Source organism: Truncatella angustata (genome assembly GCF_020726525.1).
Source record: "Truncatella angustata strain MPI-SDFR-AT-0073 chromosome Unknown BKA67scaffold_8, whole genome shotgun sequence".
Taxonomy (NCBI): Eukaryota; Fungi; Ascomycota; class Sordariomycetes; order Amphisphaeriales; family Sporocadaceae; genus Truncatella; species Truncatella angustata.
The window spans coordinates 90,263-103,566 of NW_025763388.1; the positions used below are offsets into that span (position 1 = coordinate 90,263).

Here is a 13,304-nt window from a genome sequence, read left to right on the forward strand (position 1 = left end):
CCACTCGGTGAACCTGACAGCATGCCACAAACGCCATCCAATGCTCCAGAAACACCGCAAACTGCCTGATGCCCCCCTAATAAAATCACGTTCCCGACTACGAATCGCTTCTGCGTTGATTCTTCATGAAATCCCTTATTTGCTCGACCTTGCTCGCAAAGAACATACCCTTTTTGTCGTCGGCCCACTTGAGGACGCCGATATCTTCAGCAAACCTTCGGACCCCGTCGTACTCCTTGACCGAGTCGAACTCCATGAAGAGGAAACCGGGGGTAGCCTGCATACGCTCCGTGTCCAGCTGCCAGAGCCTGATCTGATCGATGATGACAGGCGGAAGGAGTGGCTTCTTAGTGGCGGCTGCCACACGGTGCATTTGCTCATGCGCGTGCGTGGCCAGATAGGATATCATCTGCTCTGACGTGATGCCCATGTCAACAGCACGGCGGATGGAGTTGCGGGTGAGCCGCCCCGAGACTAGTTCCCTGAAGCGCATCTTCAGCTCGCAGAAAAGAGCCAAGACGGCGATCTGTAGCGGCGAAGAGGTGTAGGCATAGATTCTGAAGTTGGTTTCAAGAATGATGGCGTTCTTGTCCTGCGCATCGGCGACGCCCTCGCTGGCGGCAGTGAAACCGGCGCTGACACTCCGGAGGCTGCTTTCACTGCTGGTGAGGGTGGTGGCCAACCTGGTGGGGAAGAAGGAGGCGTTGTCGTGTCTCGGTATGAAGACGAGGCCAAAGTCGACCAAGGACGGCAGCATGTTTCGTCGGGATTCGGTCAGGGCATCGGTGCTGTAGGCGCGGCCGAGCTCCAGAGAGGCCAACAGGAAGAGGAAGGATAGCATGTCGACGTGATCCAAGCCGGCCTCCGGCCTTGCCTCGGCGGCCTCGAGCCACAGCAAGAGCAAGGTCCAGACCTGGGCGTTGGCTTCCTGCAGCAGAAAGGTGAAGCCAGCTTGGGTGATGTGGACAGTCGGGGACACAGGGCTCCGCCTCTCGACAAGATGGCCCCCGATCAAGAGATCCTTGACGGTGGCATTGGGGCCACTAGTCTTGTCGCCAGCCATGCGAGAGCCGTCTGTTATGCCGACCGAGTTGACGACGTAGTGCAGTATAGAATCCCATCTCTTTCGCGCCCAGTCGTCGAGGAAGGGTATATCGTACTCGGCGGGGACGGGCAGTGAGGAAGGCACGCCGAAGGAGTTGTGGTCGCCTCCTCCCTCCAGGGCCAGCCGCAGACTGTTCTTGAAGTTCTTGGTGAGGGACAGAGTCTGGGGGGCATCCTTGGAAAGCGGTGTTATGGTGACGATGTGCAAGGCGATGAGCATGGAGATGGCCTGGTCCTTTTGGCGCTTGGACGTGGGCTTGACCCAGATGTCGAGATCGGAGAGGAGGAAGGGCGTGGGCATGTACAGAATGGCCATGACGATGGTCTTGGCGAGGTGAGGGAGCATGCGCCTGAAGACGGCGAAGGCGGCCGAGGGCTGTTGATAGAGGCGTCTCAAGGTTGTGCCCTGGACCTTCTCGAGGTACTCGGAGAGCTGGAGGGAGTTGGCCGACATGTTGAAGGAGTCGTCGGCGCCGTTGCTGGGGTGTGCTACCTCATTATTATCGTACGTCTGATGCTGCGACCCGAATCGACTTGACTCGGCAAATGTCGCGAAACGAAGCTTTCAAAGGGAGTGATGATCGGAGGTCACAGCCACTCGGTGAAGTATGCTATGCAGTCTAGACCAACCGTAGTCTAACCGTAGTTTGAACTTTACAGTGGCTACGCTACGGTCAGCAGTAAGTTATGTAATGCAATTGGGGAAGTTGCCTGGAATTCCAGCGCCGAAGGCCCACCTGTGTTCGTGATTACGTACAGTGCTGTACGGGTCCCGTACCTGCATGGTACATTTGGGCAGTAAGTTAATTATGTACTACCGCTAAGTTATGTACCATGTGCATGTGCCTGCAAGTGGTCGCAGCTTGCAGAATGCAGAATGCGCCGTACTGTAACCCTCGTCGTCACTTTCGAGGAGAGGAAAAGAGACACCCAAATACCAAGCGGGAAAAGAAAGAAATAAAAATAAGGTTGCATTTAGCGCCTCAGATTTGATCCTTCTAGCCTTGGTACTTAGCAGATTAGGTTAGGGGGGCAGGGGGGGCCAACAGGGCATTGACACTGAATTAACGTTACTATAAAGGCCCCTCCCCCCTACCCTTGGCTTCACGTTCTGGTATTGGTCGGGGTCGTCATGTCATCTCATGTCATCTCGGATGTCATGCAGGGCGGAGAGAAAGAGAGAGCCCGAAAAAGTTCAGGGCATTCCACAACACGTGACTCTCATCTGCATAGCAAAGCCTCCTGTTAACACCCGGCCATAAAGTTTGTCGAATCGATCGACTATTAGGGAGACATCGTATTAGGTTGAACACGCCTCTCTTTACCTACACTATGTTCATACCGCAGCTCAATACCATCGCCATCTACCATGAATTTCCGAGCGATCCATAACTATTCTCCAGCACCAGTTCTCCCTAATCATGTACTCTTGTCATGATACCTCGAATCGCTTCTTTAATTTTTCACGTACATCAACCAAGCGCCACCCCGACGAAGCTGCCACGCCTCCCATTGTGACTACCCCGTCCAAGCAGCCGTCCTACCCAGCCCCTGTCTTCCATGCTTCCGCCTCTTGGCAAAAGCTGCTCCTTGCCCTTACGCCTGGCGTACTTTTGCTGCCATGCATGAAGGCTCTTCCTGGCTTCGCTAGTCGCACAAAGAGCCTCCAAGTGCAAGAATACTCGCCGCGCTCTGTTCTCTTCATTCTCAAGACGCCCCGCGTCCACGCTGCCTCCCCCTGCTCGCAACCTGCTCTTAGTGGCAGTGCATGTTGAGTATCTACTGCTTTGGCCCGTAATTATGTTGCGCATGAGGTTGGGGTTTGATGCCGACGCAGGCATATGTGCCGGGACACTGGCTCTGTAATCCGGCACAATGGACCGTTCAGCGTGAGCCGTAACAAGTGTCGTCATGTTTCCAGGCAGTAGCATCTCATTGTGGAATCGATCTTCTAGAGCCACGAAGCGGCCAGTCCAGTATGCTGAAGATTGTGCTGTATGGATTTGTCGAGGATTACCACTATCGATGCCCGACACACCCAGCGAGGTACCTGAAGCATTACAAATACTGCTTCTGGGCTCCGAATCGAATGTTGAAGAAATCGAGGTCGACCTGCTGAACTTGGACAACGAGCTGCGAGAGACTGAGGCTGTTAAGTTAGAGATGACGTTTAATGTATTGGACTTAGGCAGCGCGCCGACAGTTCGTGGCTTGGACTTGGTTCCTAGCTTTGCGGCGGCGATCTCGATGCTGTTCTTGTGCTTATGCTGAAGACCAATCAGGCTGCTGTGAGGTGGAATGTTCTCTTGATTGTGAGCATGGTATTCTGCAGCCATTTCGTACGTGGTTGCTGTGGAGGCTTTCGGCAACGGAATGCTGGTGGGTGTGGTCTTTCGCATAGATAGGCGTGGGGCTGCGGCATAGGTCGTAGGAAGTTCGCCGCGTGTTGTGGATGCAGTCAATGACGAAGTGGCTACCGATGGAAGACACGATGGAGGGCCATCAGTCGAAAAACCGGCTGAGATGCGGCGAGTTGATGTTCTTTGTTTGTTGACGGGATGAAGGCCAAGCGGGTTCGGATGACCCAGCGAGGATTCGCAAGCTTCTTCGTTCATCTCTCGGACCTCCAGGACAGGATTTTCTTGTGGAGGTAGACCAGGATATTCCACAGGAAGAATAGAGACCAGCGACATAGTTGTAAAGATATGCAGGGAATACAAATCTTGGCGATGGTCCAAAAGCCGCTGAGCCAGAGTCTGCCGAGCTCAAACAAAGTGACCAGTGTCGTCACAAAAAATACTTGCCAGTAAAAGTCAACAAGTTCACTCAATGCCCGCAGTGTTTGGGAGACCAGCAGGTACAAAATAGCGGTAGCTGACTTGAGTAGTTGAAAAGTCTGAGGGGCAACAATATCTTGTTGCTGTGGCTGATCCATTACCGTACTTGTCTGCAATGCAGCAGGTCAGCCAGGTCCACGGCCAAGGTGGGCAGAGGACGGACTATATTGATTTTACTGGCCAACGCAATTCATATTTACTCTGCATGGAAGGCACGACAGCTACATTAGGCGTCGTCATGCCGGAGTAGGGAAACTGCCTATGCAAAACGCGGTACAATGACGTACCCCAACTTGACGAGAATCTCTTTAGAGTTCGTTCATCTTAGGATATGCTGCATTTAGGGCTTGCCGCTTCCCATCCCTTATATGGGCACAAGTGGTGACTTTCACAGCTTGGCGTGAACGCGAGTAAGATAGTCTGGATCGGCATCAACAGCAGTGTATAGTGTACATGTGGATCCAACATATTTCATTAGATGGCTGCTGGAGCATTTATGATCGTACAAGTAAGTCACTCGACTTGTAGAAACTTAAACTACATGCTAATCACGATATACTGTAGGCGTAGACGACAGTTACCTGACCTCATGTCAACAATAACACAACACGTACGCGGGCCAATCAATTAGCCCAAAAAGCCAGCTACCAGCAGGCCACCCACGAGCACAGAGAAGCTGACACCAATATTGGTTCCAATGCTGCTGCCTCCACTGCCTGTCGAGTTACCAGAACCACTTGCACCGTCACTTCCACCACTGCTCCCAGTTGTGCTTGTGCTGTTACCGCTATTGCCGCCACCCGAGCCGGTGGTGTTTACCTCGACATAGCTCTGCAGAACAGAGACTAATGCACTGAGTACACTCGTCTGCGCAGCAGCGGATGAATTGTCAAATTTGCCATCTGCCCAGGTGAAGCCACACATGCGCTTGTTGTCACCACCAGTACAAGTCAATACGGCAGCTGCAGCACTTGTCTTGAGAACTGGTAGGATTGTTTCTGTGGTGTGTGGGGCGAGCTTCATGGTGTAGGCAAGTGATCGGTGAAGGATCCCCTTGTAGAAAAGCATGTCGCTGGTACAACTCTCAGAATCCTCGCATGCTATCTCAGTCGCAATACCCTTGGGGAAGAATAGCTCCAGTGTGCGGTCAACAAGACCATCGACACGTGTCTTCCAAATATCGTCATTTGTCTGCGGCCACGTCAGCTACGAATCGCGAATTACCCCAATCCATCAGAGTGGGAAGCTTGGTGCGAATGTATTGCTTACATAGTTGTACATGTATGCAGAACCCTGCAAGAGAACACCGGCGGCGTACGAGAATTGAACACGGTTGATAGCATTGCATGCATCGGCCTAGGACTTGATGAGTGCTGCGGGTCTGAGGAGAAGAATAGATAAGTTTTACCTGCAAGCCATCGTAGACATTGAAGTCATCAGAGACCAAGCCAATCTTGCTGAGGATATCATACGTCTTGGCGGCTTCATCGCCATATGTATCATTCTTGGTCAAGACAGCTAGCTGGGCGCCGATGCTGAAAAAGCCTGCATTGGAGGCGGCTGATGACATGTCAGTAAGAACTAAAACCATGGAGAAGCAATGGTCGACACATACTGTTCACATAGCTATAACCGTTGTTGAAAGTGTATATCTGCCATCTCAGAGCGCCTGAGCAGTTTCCTTCACTAACGTGGCGTCCCTCAACACTCTGCACATCAAAAACAGTCTGTGCGAGAGCAAGCCATTGTGCGTCCCCTGAAGGAGGATCCACGAAACCTGTCTCGTCGGCCAACAAAGCGGCTTGTGCCCAAAAGCTTTGATCATCGTTGCCTTCGGAGGCAGTCCAGTTTGCCGGCATGAAATCGTTGTCCGAGCCTACTTGCCATTGCAAGCCTTCCAGTATAGTGTCATCGTAAGTTGTATTTCCGGTACGCGACCTGTAGTCCAAAAGAGTACTCCAGAGGAGTGATCCTGTCCACCAGTAGTAGTCGCCTGCCGGAGGAGCCGATCCAAAGATGCCCGGTACGCCACCCGGTTTATCTCCGTCGTAAAACGATAGCAAATCCTCTGCTACCAGTGCAGCAGCCGCCTTTACGGAATCTAGAGTTATGTCAGCCCCTCAACACGGGTCAAACCTCGCTGTCATCGTACCTGCATCGTTGATGTCGACTGTTATGGCTCCCAACACGCCCGGAATGGCAAAGAGGAACTTCTTCAATAAGGTAGCGGAAGACTTCATAATGGCAAACGGTGAAAAGAAATATTGCTACTGGTGCAGAAAACGAGTGTTTAATACTAATGAATGAACGAAGATTTATTTGCACAGGAAAGAAAACCTCACGCAAATGAACAGCGAACGAAGGTGAAGGTGGACTTGACTGCCTGGCAGACCTGGAATCAATCCCTGTGAGATTTTGGGTTTCTAGACTGGCACCGCCCAGGGGTGAGGCGTAGTAGTCCCGTATTGCACTCGGTAGCCAATCATGGGTGGCCTAGGAGATTAGCTGCTAAATCCTTCAGAAATTGCACCGCTCCGTCTGTCTCAGGGCTTAGCGCGCCCTTGGCGATGGCTCAACCAAGCTGTCAAAAAGTAAGCTTAAAGGTTACCGTGCAGTGCACGCAGATTTGGAGTCATTGCACCAAGGAACAGGATCAACCCATTGTCATCAAACAGAAACCATTCTTAATATACTGATTTCTCCAGGATACCCACTACGACACCGCGAAACCAGTGTTGATCAAGAAATTTCCTCGGTACTTGTTAGAGAAGCTATTACGTACACAATCATTGAAGAATGCCCACACTGAATGCGCAGCTAAGAGCAATGTCATACAGAGAACAAAATATCGAATTGTATAAAAACCCCGTGGAAGGCAAGGCATTGAGAAGCTTATAGGTTGTTGTAGGTACGGGTAGTCAATAGAGGAGATGTCTGAGTACGAAGTGACTACTTATGGTTTGAGATACAATTGTCACCGACTATGTACTTGCCTCTTTCTGAGAATGCCTCCAAAAGACTCGGCAAGGTCGTATTAAGCGAAATAATGTTCGCTGACTATTCCTTACTCTATTTGGTCGCCGACTATATGATTGCCTCCTTCTAAAAATGCCTTTAACAGACCTGGCCAGGTCAAGTTATGGTAACTTGTGATCGCTGATTGTACTTCACTCTTTTTGACAGTTGAAATCTAAGTTATAATGATAGTACTTATAGGTCATGATTGCCAATTCCAAGCTGTCACACTGGAGCAATTTCTAGGAAATTAATGATGAGCCATGTGATAGAAGGTCATAGTCGGCGACTATGTACTTACTGTTTCATAGCAGGGACCTAAACAAATAACTAAAACTGTTATAATAGTCTAGTTCAGAAGACTAATCTAGGCTGATGAAACCCCAAGAATCACAAGACAGAGAATAATCAGGCATAAGATTAAACCATTCGCTTTCTCCGCCAAGCGAACTTCATTTAATTCGTGCTTGCGCTATGCGCTCTATTTGATCAATAGCGAGCACTCTCCAGCAAGAACGCCACATGCCTTGCATACCGCTGAATCTAGGGCCTGAGCTGAGCCGATTGCCCCCGCGATGGCGTTCTTATAAAGTACGTAGTAAAGATTATGCGCTGACGCGCCATGCTCTGATTTCTTGGTCCTTGAGATGTGGGTAGCGAGATGCACGACTAGATGCGAGCGCACTCTCGACATACCAGAAGACCGACAATACACCCGCCAAGTCAGGACTCAGAACGTACGGCGAGTGTGCTTTTGAAGTGATTCTTGTTCGAGTTCTCTTGCCCTAAAAACAGTCACCAACATTGTGTCCGGAAAGGTTCAGGTCTCATGAGAAGTGGCTTTGTTACGATTCCTGTCTTTGCCTCGCTCTTTCTATCGCATACCTCCCGACTTTGAAATGTGCTTAGGTACAGACTATCATTGTTGGGAACCGGTTTCTTCATAAGCTGCAAAATTGACGGTGTCTGATTGAAAAGCTCTGTTAGAAGCATTGGTGCCTCGCCCTTGATAACATCTATATGTACGTGAGATCTCTAGCTCCCACTAGGGGGAGCTACAAAAGTTTACGGATGTTGCAATTGATTGCGTTGACCATCGTTGATATAGCACGATACAATCTCAAAATTTGTAGAAATTGTTAGTCATATTAGATTGAAAGCTAGCGCGATATGATGCGAAATATAATTATCACAGTTACATCAGTAATCGTTGGCGTTGAGACTAGTTTAGTCCGTTGAATCATGCGTCTCCCCTGCCCTATGGGAGCAGTGAAACACATTTGGGCTGTACCTCTTCTAACCTGGCTGAGAGCTCTCTCCAGATATCGATCTGTAAATGTTGGCCTTCTGCATTACTGACCCAATCAGGCACCCAATACTCCTTGATCTTGCAACCAGATAGTAATTTTCCGTGACTTTCCTCGCCCGCCACCAAACCATGCAATATCGTGCGACTTCCAACTTCTGCTGTCCGTGCCATCATTGTTCGCAGGGTCGCAAGCATGATTTTGGTCAAAGTCTTCGATTCTCGGCCCAGGCCAGTCGTGCATAGACCAGGAGCGACCATGTTTACAATCACACCTGTACGCTCCATAGGGCATAAGGCTGCAAACTGACGTATGGCACATTCTTCGACCAGCTTCGTCAGAGCATATCTGGTTTGGGCATAAATCAGTCTTCTTGAACAAGGCGCCGCATAAATGCGCAATTGTCCTCTCACCTTTGGTCCATATTAGCCCTCTTCTCGTCGTTAAGCCCGTTAAATATCCCGCCTTTGCGACTTTTATCCATCTCTTCCTTAGCAGTATATCCCAAGACACTAACGACAAAGACGATGGTCGGTAATATTTCATTTTTGCGTCCACTGTCGCTCAATTTGGGCATCAACAAAACCCCTAGAAACAATGTATTAACAACATTAACAAGGATGCTGGTCTCCAATCCTTCGGTAGTTGACCATGTATCCATCAGGACGCCGGCGTTGGCCACGACACCGTCAATCCTGTCCAACTCTGTCGAAACTTTCTTGACAAAGCACTGAACTGACGTATATGATGCCATGTCCAGGTGCCAGACCTGCCACATGGATAAGCATCTCCAGAAATGAACTGTTTTGAACTTTGGAAGCGTAATTACCTGTACAATTCCTTTACGTCCTGTAGACCTTTCGATGTCTGTTTTGGCTTCTTCTCCTGCCGCTAGATTCCTCACAGCCAGAACAACGCACACGGCCGAAAACCCAACAAGATGCCGTGCAGTCTCCAGACCTAAGCCAGAGTTACCGCCTGTGACTATATATGTTTTACCACAACACGTCGACTCGTCAGCCAGGATCGGCAATTTCTTGTACTGCTCGGCAGTCAGTCGGAGCATCACCATCTTGCCGGTGTTACGACTTTTCCACCAGGTCCGTAGCTGAATTATGAGAATTTTATGATATATTTGACGTCTAGATCGTTGTCGCAGTTCACCGGAATGGCGACGCTAAATAGTAGTTGGAAGAGAGTCTGCCTTTGACCACGACACGCAACACTGGTTTTTATATTAAAATGGACCCTTGCTTGTATGTGTCGGATCACTTAAACTCCAGGGTCTCTAAATCCGAGACATTTCTGCAAATCCGACATGCTAACGAAGAGATACACAACCATATTGATCGAGTATCTTCCTACTTTGGGCGCTCAAGATCTAGCCCCCATTACTTAGAACAATATTGGACCAATCAGACATTGACATCCATTCTTGGTTAGATAGATTTTTCCATGTCTCAACGCCAGGCCAATCATATCTTGTTTCCCTCTTTTGGACTAGCGTTTCGACAAACAATGCCAGCATGATCTGACTCCAGGGAAACCATTCTTCAGCTTCAATCATTCTGAAATTCCATTGCTATCAGGATTCTAGCTTCAATATTAATAAACGGATCCCCAACTACGTTTATATGTGCGAGATTGACCGTCAAGTACGGAGTATTTCCCATATCACACTTCAGGTCAGTCGCGAAGTGAATGGTGCCCGCAGGATAGCGTGCCTATTTGAGCTCCGCAAGAGCTCCAACACCTCAAGGTTACCATTCTGTCACTGCACAGCCACACACTCTCCGACTCTGCCCAGGCCACAGTTCCTATCACTGTTGCTATAGAGTCAGGATTCGTCTTACATTTTTATGACGTTGCCATATCGGGCTAGTACAGCTTGCTAAGTAATATTTAGAGCCTTTCCCCTCACAACTGCCGTTACAATTGTCGCACGCAAGCTTTGGCAACGCAAGAACTGGCTCCAAAGCTTGCTCGAGTACTGCGTGAGCAAGGATACTTGGCAGGCCGAGCCTGATTTTCAACAATACATCTGTTGCTTCATGTAAGTGAGCAGTGCGTGCGTGTAACATTGCAACATCATGGGGACAGCGCTGCAGTTCATCAGCCAGGATGCGCATGGCATAGGTTCCTCGGACCGACGTATCATTCGTTCTCATGTCATGAGAGGCAAGACCGCAGGTAAACCACACCATTCAACACGAAAAGGAGTTCCCTCCATTCACGTCAGACGCATCATCACTGGGACATCAAGCTCAGGGTTCTCGAAATCGCGACAGCTACTCTGGAACGACTTATGCCTAACGACATTTCCTCAACAACTAGACTCTGAGTCCACCAAACTCATGCATCGATGTACAGTACTCTAAGACCTATTATTCGTTTCATCTTCTCTCATATTTCTTAGGGTTCTTTGATATCAGTGATGCGTTGTTTCCGCCCCAGTTCTGCTCGAAGTTTGATATGGTCAAGTCCATATGGGTGAACTGCATCCTGGCAGACAAAGCATGTGAGTGTAGTTCATGTCCCTGCACGGGGCACTATTAATACATCCAGACTTTCACTGCACGCTGGCGATATCAGCTTCTTACATCAACTTCCTTGAGCGTGAATCTCGATTATCTTTACAGACTTTCCATCATATATCGAAGGCGTATGAGCTGGTCAATCTGAAGCTCTCAGGCCCCGGATCAATTTCAGACAGCGCCATAGCTGCCGTGATTTGTCTTGTAATTTACCAACAAATACATAATCAGCTCACCGTTGGCTTAATTCACCTTCAAGGGCTCTATCGCATGATTCAACTACGAGGAGGAGTAGTCGAACTGATGCAGCACAATCGTATGTTAGCGTTGAAGGCATTGAGGTATGTAAATTGTGGTTCAATCAGTCAACGGAAAGCTCATTTTTTAAGGCTCGACGTCGAGTTGGCATTACAAAATGGGTCTACTCTGTTCAAAAGTGACGAAGTGGCTCTTTGCATGACGTCAAGCGATTTTCATGGTCCTAAGGAGCAGTCCCTCGGCGCAACTCCTAAGCTTTCAGATATTATGCTCAATGTTGTTGAGTTTGCCAGTGATCTAAACGACCGATCAAGGAAGGGACACAGGAAGCTCGAGCCGATGAAGTTTACGGAAACACTAATATCACTTCTCTACCGTCTGATGGAGGGCGCCCCTCTGAGACGACCAAACTCTGTGCCTGGGGAGCTTTCTGGGAAAATGACACATCTAGCAATGCTGGCTTTCCTGACCTCTTTGCTTCCGGTGTACGTCCATGATTGCTCCAGTTATCCTCTTCTTTCCGACTGTCTTCAGTACACTATCCAGGGGTTCCATTCAAACTACCTTGATACTGAGACGAGTGGAACGTTATTGATTCTATGGAGTCTGTTTATTAGTGGCGTGTCTGTTCTGAAATACGGCAAGCATAACTGCTTGTTACTATCCATTTCAAAGTGCTGCGAGCGCCTGGGCATATCTGATTGGCCGACTGTCCGTCGAAAGCTCAGTAGGTTTCCTTGGATATATACATTACACGATATTCCCGGCAAACGGCTTTGGGAGGCTGCCCAAAAAGAAGTACTCGGAATTCCGGGAAGCCTCAAGGAAGTAGCTAGTTGATTTTCGCCTACGTCAGTAACCTGTAATAGGTCGGCTCACTGGGATATGCTTGCCGCTTCTCATCACAAACTAGCAGACATAAATCAGGCATGAGAGGAAGAAAATCTTGAGTTCAGTGACCTGTGATATGGTAGGAGGTCATGCGACCATGTCGAGGCCGTCAGAAGTAGCTTGACTCATGTTAAATATGCTGCAGTACATGTTCCCAAAACTTGTGATCTCACGACCCAATTTCGTCGTAAGTGTATTCCATATCATACCATAATGGCACAAGTAGCACAAAAGAAATTTCATGGAGTCACAATCAATTCCTAGTGGAATCTCCGCTTACATAATATGGAAAAATCTTGAAAGCTCTTGACTTCAGTAAATGCCATAGGAGGGAGCTAGTTGTATATTATCGACGAATATACTGTAACAGGGCCAGACTAGTGACTGTCTGATTTATGCGAATTCGTGTGCTTTTCTTGTCGATAATTTGTCGCAGTAATTACCTTATAAACTTTCCACAGTTGTAAACATACCAACGAAAGAGCAAGATGCCAAGAAGCATCAGGATACTATAATACTGTAGTTACACTGTTTAGACCAGCGATGGTCGTCTGTCAAAATGTCCCCCGAACGGAAGGCTCACCACATGGCACTCACTATCCTGTAAACAAATCTTGATGTCACGGGACCTACTGGCACTGTTGTGGGAGGAGTGCCATTGTAGCGAAGAGGCTAAAAGTTTTCACTGCCTGCCAAGTGACTCCCGAAGTTTGCTCGAATCAAGCTTCTGAAGTGACGAATGAAAGCTTAACAAATGAATTAAGTTCTTTTTGCACAGTTATATGATATGCAGAATAACACAGACTGGCCGCAAAACGATTCATAGTAGCGGCAGCCATCGATCTAACTCAGAAGATACGACTGCGTTCAATGACGACTAACTATAATCAATGACCAACCAATATTCCTTCGCACCTTCTCCGATAATCCTAACCAAGCAAGACGACCGAATTAGGTATGCTATATTACTACAATCTTCTCAGAAATTTCGTTTCTCATTTTATATACAAGACCTTGCTCCCGATCTTTTGCTCGCCTTGTCCTGAACTTACTCGTCACATACATAAGCAAGACCGAGATTATCTTCCTTCCTGTTACCCTTCTACTTTTCCGAAATACATTCTAATAACATTATACTTATATGAATTAACAGACTCTCCACGAGTACTCAGAAATCAAACCTCGGCATACGTTATCTGAATGACTTGGTCGCTGTGGATTTCATCAGCACCCCAATTTTCTCTACTGCGACAATATCAAGACCACACCAATTGCCATCATCACATTGGGTTATTGAAATTTAATTATATGCACCTCTGAAGCCTTGACAACAATGCGCCAGTGTATTATACAATTTC

At 48.4% G+C, this 13,304-nt stretch overlaps 5 protein-coding genes across 5 annotated transcripts; 1 reads left to right on the top strand and 4 right to left on the bottom strand.

The window, feature by feature from the left end:
* Positions 1 to 97: 97 nt before the first annotated feature.
* On the bottom strand, positions 98 to 1,558 carry BKA67DRAFT_594449 (transcription factor Tfb2-domain-containing protein; the record flags this gene model as incomplete). Its single annotated transcript, XM_046105053.1, has 1 exon — positions 98 to 1,558. The coding sequence occupies one exon, from the start codon at positions 1,556 to 1,558 to the stop codon at positions 98 to 100; it is 1,461 nt and encodes a 486-aa protein (XP_045953842.1).
* A 666-nt stretch (positions 1,559 to 2,224) lies between these two features.
* On the bottom strand, positions 2,225 to 3,935 carry BKA67DRAFT_577166 (uncharacterized protein). The gene has a single exon (XM_046103616.1). The coding sequence runs from the start codon at positions 3,795 to 3,797 to the stop codon at positions 2,577 to 2,579; it is 1,221 nt and encodes a 406-aa protein (XP_045953843.1). The 5' UTR covers positions 3,798 to 3,935; the 3' UTR covers positions 2,225 to 2,576.
* A 420-nt stretch (positions 3,936 to 4,355) lies between these two features.
* Positions 4,356 to 6,349, bottom strand: BKA67DRAFT_384359 (glycoside hydrolase). The gene is made up of 5 exons (XM_046096573.1): positions 6,094 to 6,349; positions 5,557 to 6,031; positions 5,350 to 5,501; positions 5,211 to 5,297; positions 4,356 to 5,132 (listed from the first exon to the last, which is right to left on the bottom strand). Exons 1-5 carry the CDS (start codon positions 6,097 to 6,099, stop codon positions 4,569 to 4,571), a joined length of 1,284 nt encoding a protein of 427 aa, XP_045953844.1. The 5' UTR covers positions 6,100 to 6,349; the 3' UTR covers positions 4,356 to 4,568.
* Positions 6,350 to 8,214: 1,865 nt separating this feature from the next.
* Positions 8,215 to 9,335, bottom strand: BKA67DRAFT_524103 (uncharacterized protein; the record flags this gene model as incomplete). Its single annotated transcript, XM_046098536.1, has 3 exons — positions 8,215 to 8,611; positions 8,677 to 9,032; positions 9,093 to 9,335. The coding sequence occupies 3 exons, from the start codon at positions 9,333 to 9,335 to the stop codon at positions 8,215 to 8,217; spliced, it is 996 nt and encodes a 331-aa protein (XP_045953845.1).
* Positions 9,336 to 10,353: 1,018 nt separating this feature from the next.
* BKA67DRAFT_523286 (uncharacterized protein) lies at positions 10,354 to 11,895 on the top strand (the record flags this gene model as incomplete). The annotated part of the gene is made up of 4 exons (XM_046098449.1): positions 10,354 to 10,627; positions 10,680 to 10,781; positions 10,829 to 11,138; positions 11,187 to 11,895. The coding sequence occupies 4 exons, from the start codon at positions 10,354 to 10,356 to the stop codon at positions 11,893 to 11,895; spliced, it is 1,395 nt and encodes a 464-aa protein (XP_045953846.1).
* Between the last annotated feature and the right edge of the window lie 1,409 nt (positions 11,896 to 13,304).

Excerpts from the sequence above, each read along its gene's own strand:
- BKA67DRAFT_577166 (XM_046103616.1), bottom strand. The coding sequence starts at position 3,797 with ATGTCGCTGGTCTCTATTCTTCCTGTGGAATATCCTGGTCTACCTCCA.
- BKA67DRAFT_384359 (XM_046096573.1), bottom strand. Across the intron at positions 5,502-5,556 it reads CGGTTATAGCTATGTGAACA|CCGCCTCCAATGCAGGCTTT; the intron begins GTATGTGTCGAC and ends ACATGTCATCAG. Across the intron at positions 5,133-5,210 it reads CTGCATACATGTACAACTAT|ACAAATGACGATATTTGGAA; the intron begins GTAAGCAATACA and ends ACGTGGCCGCAG.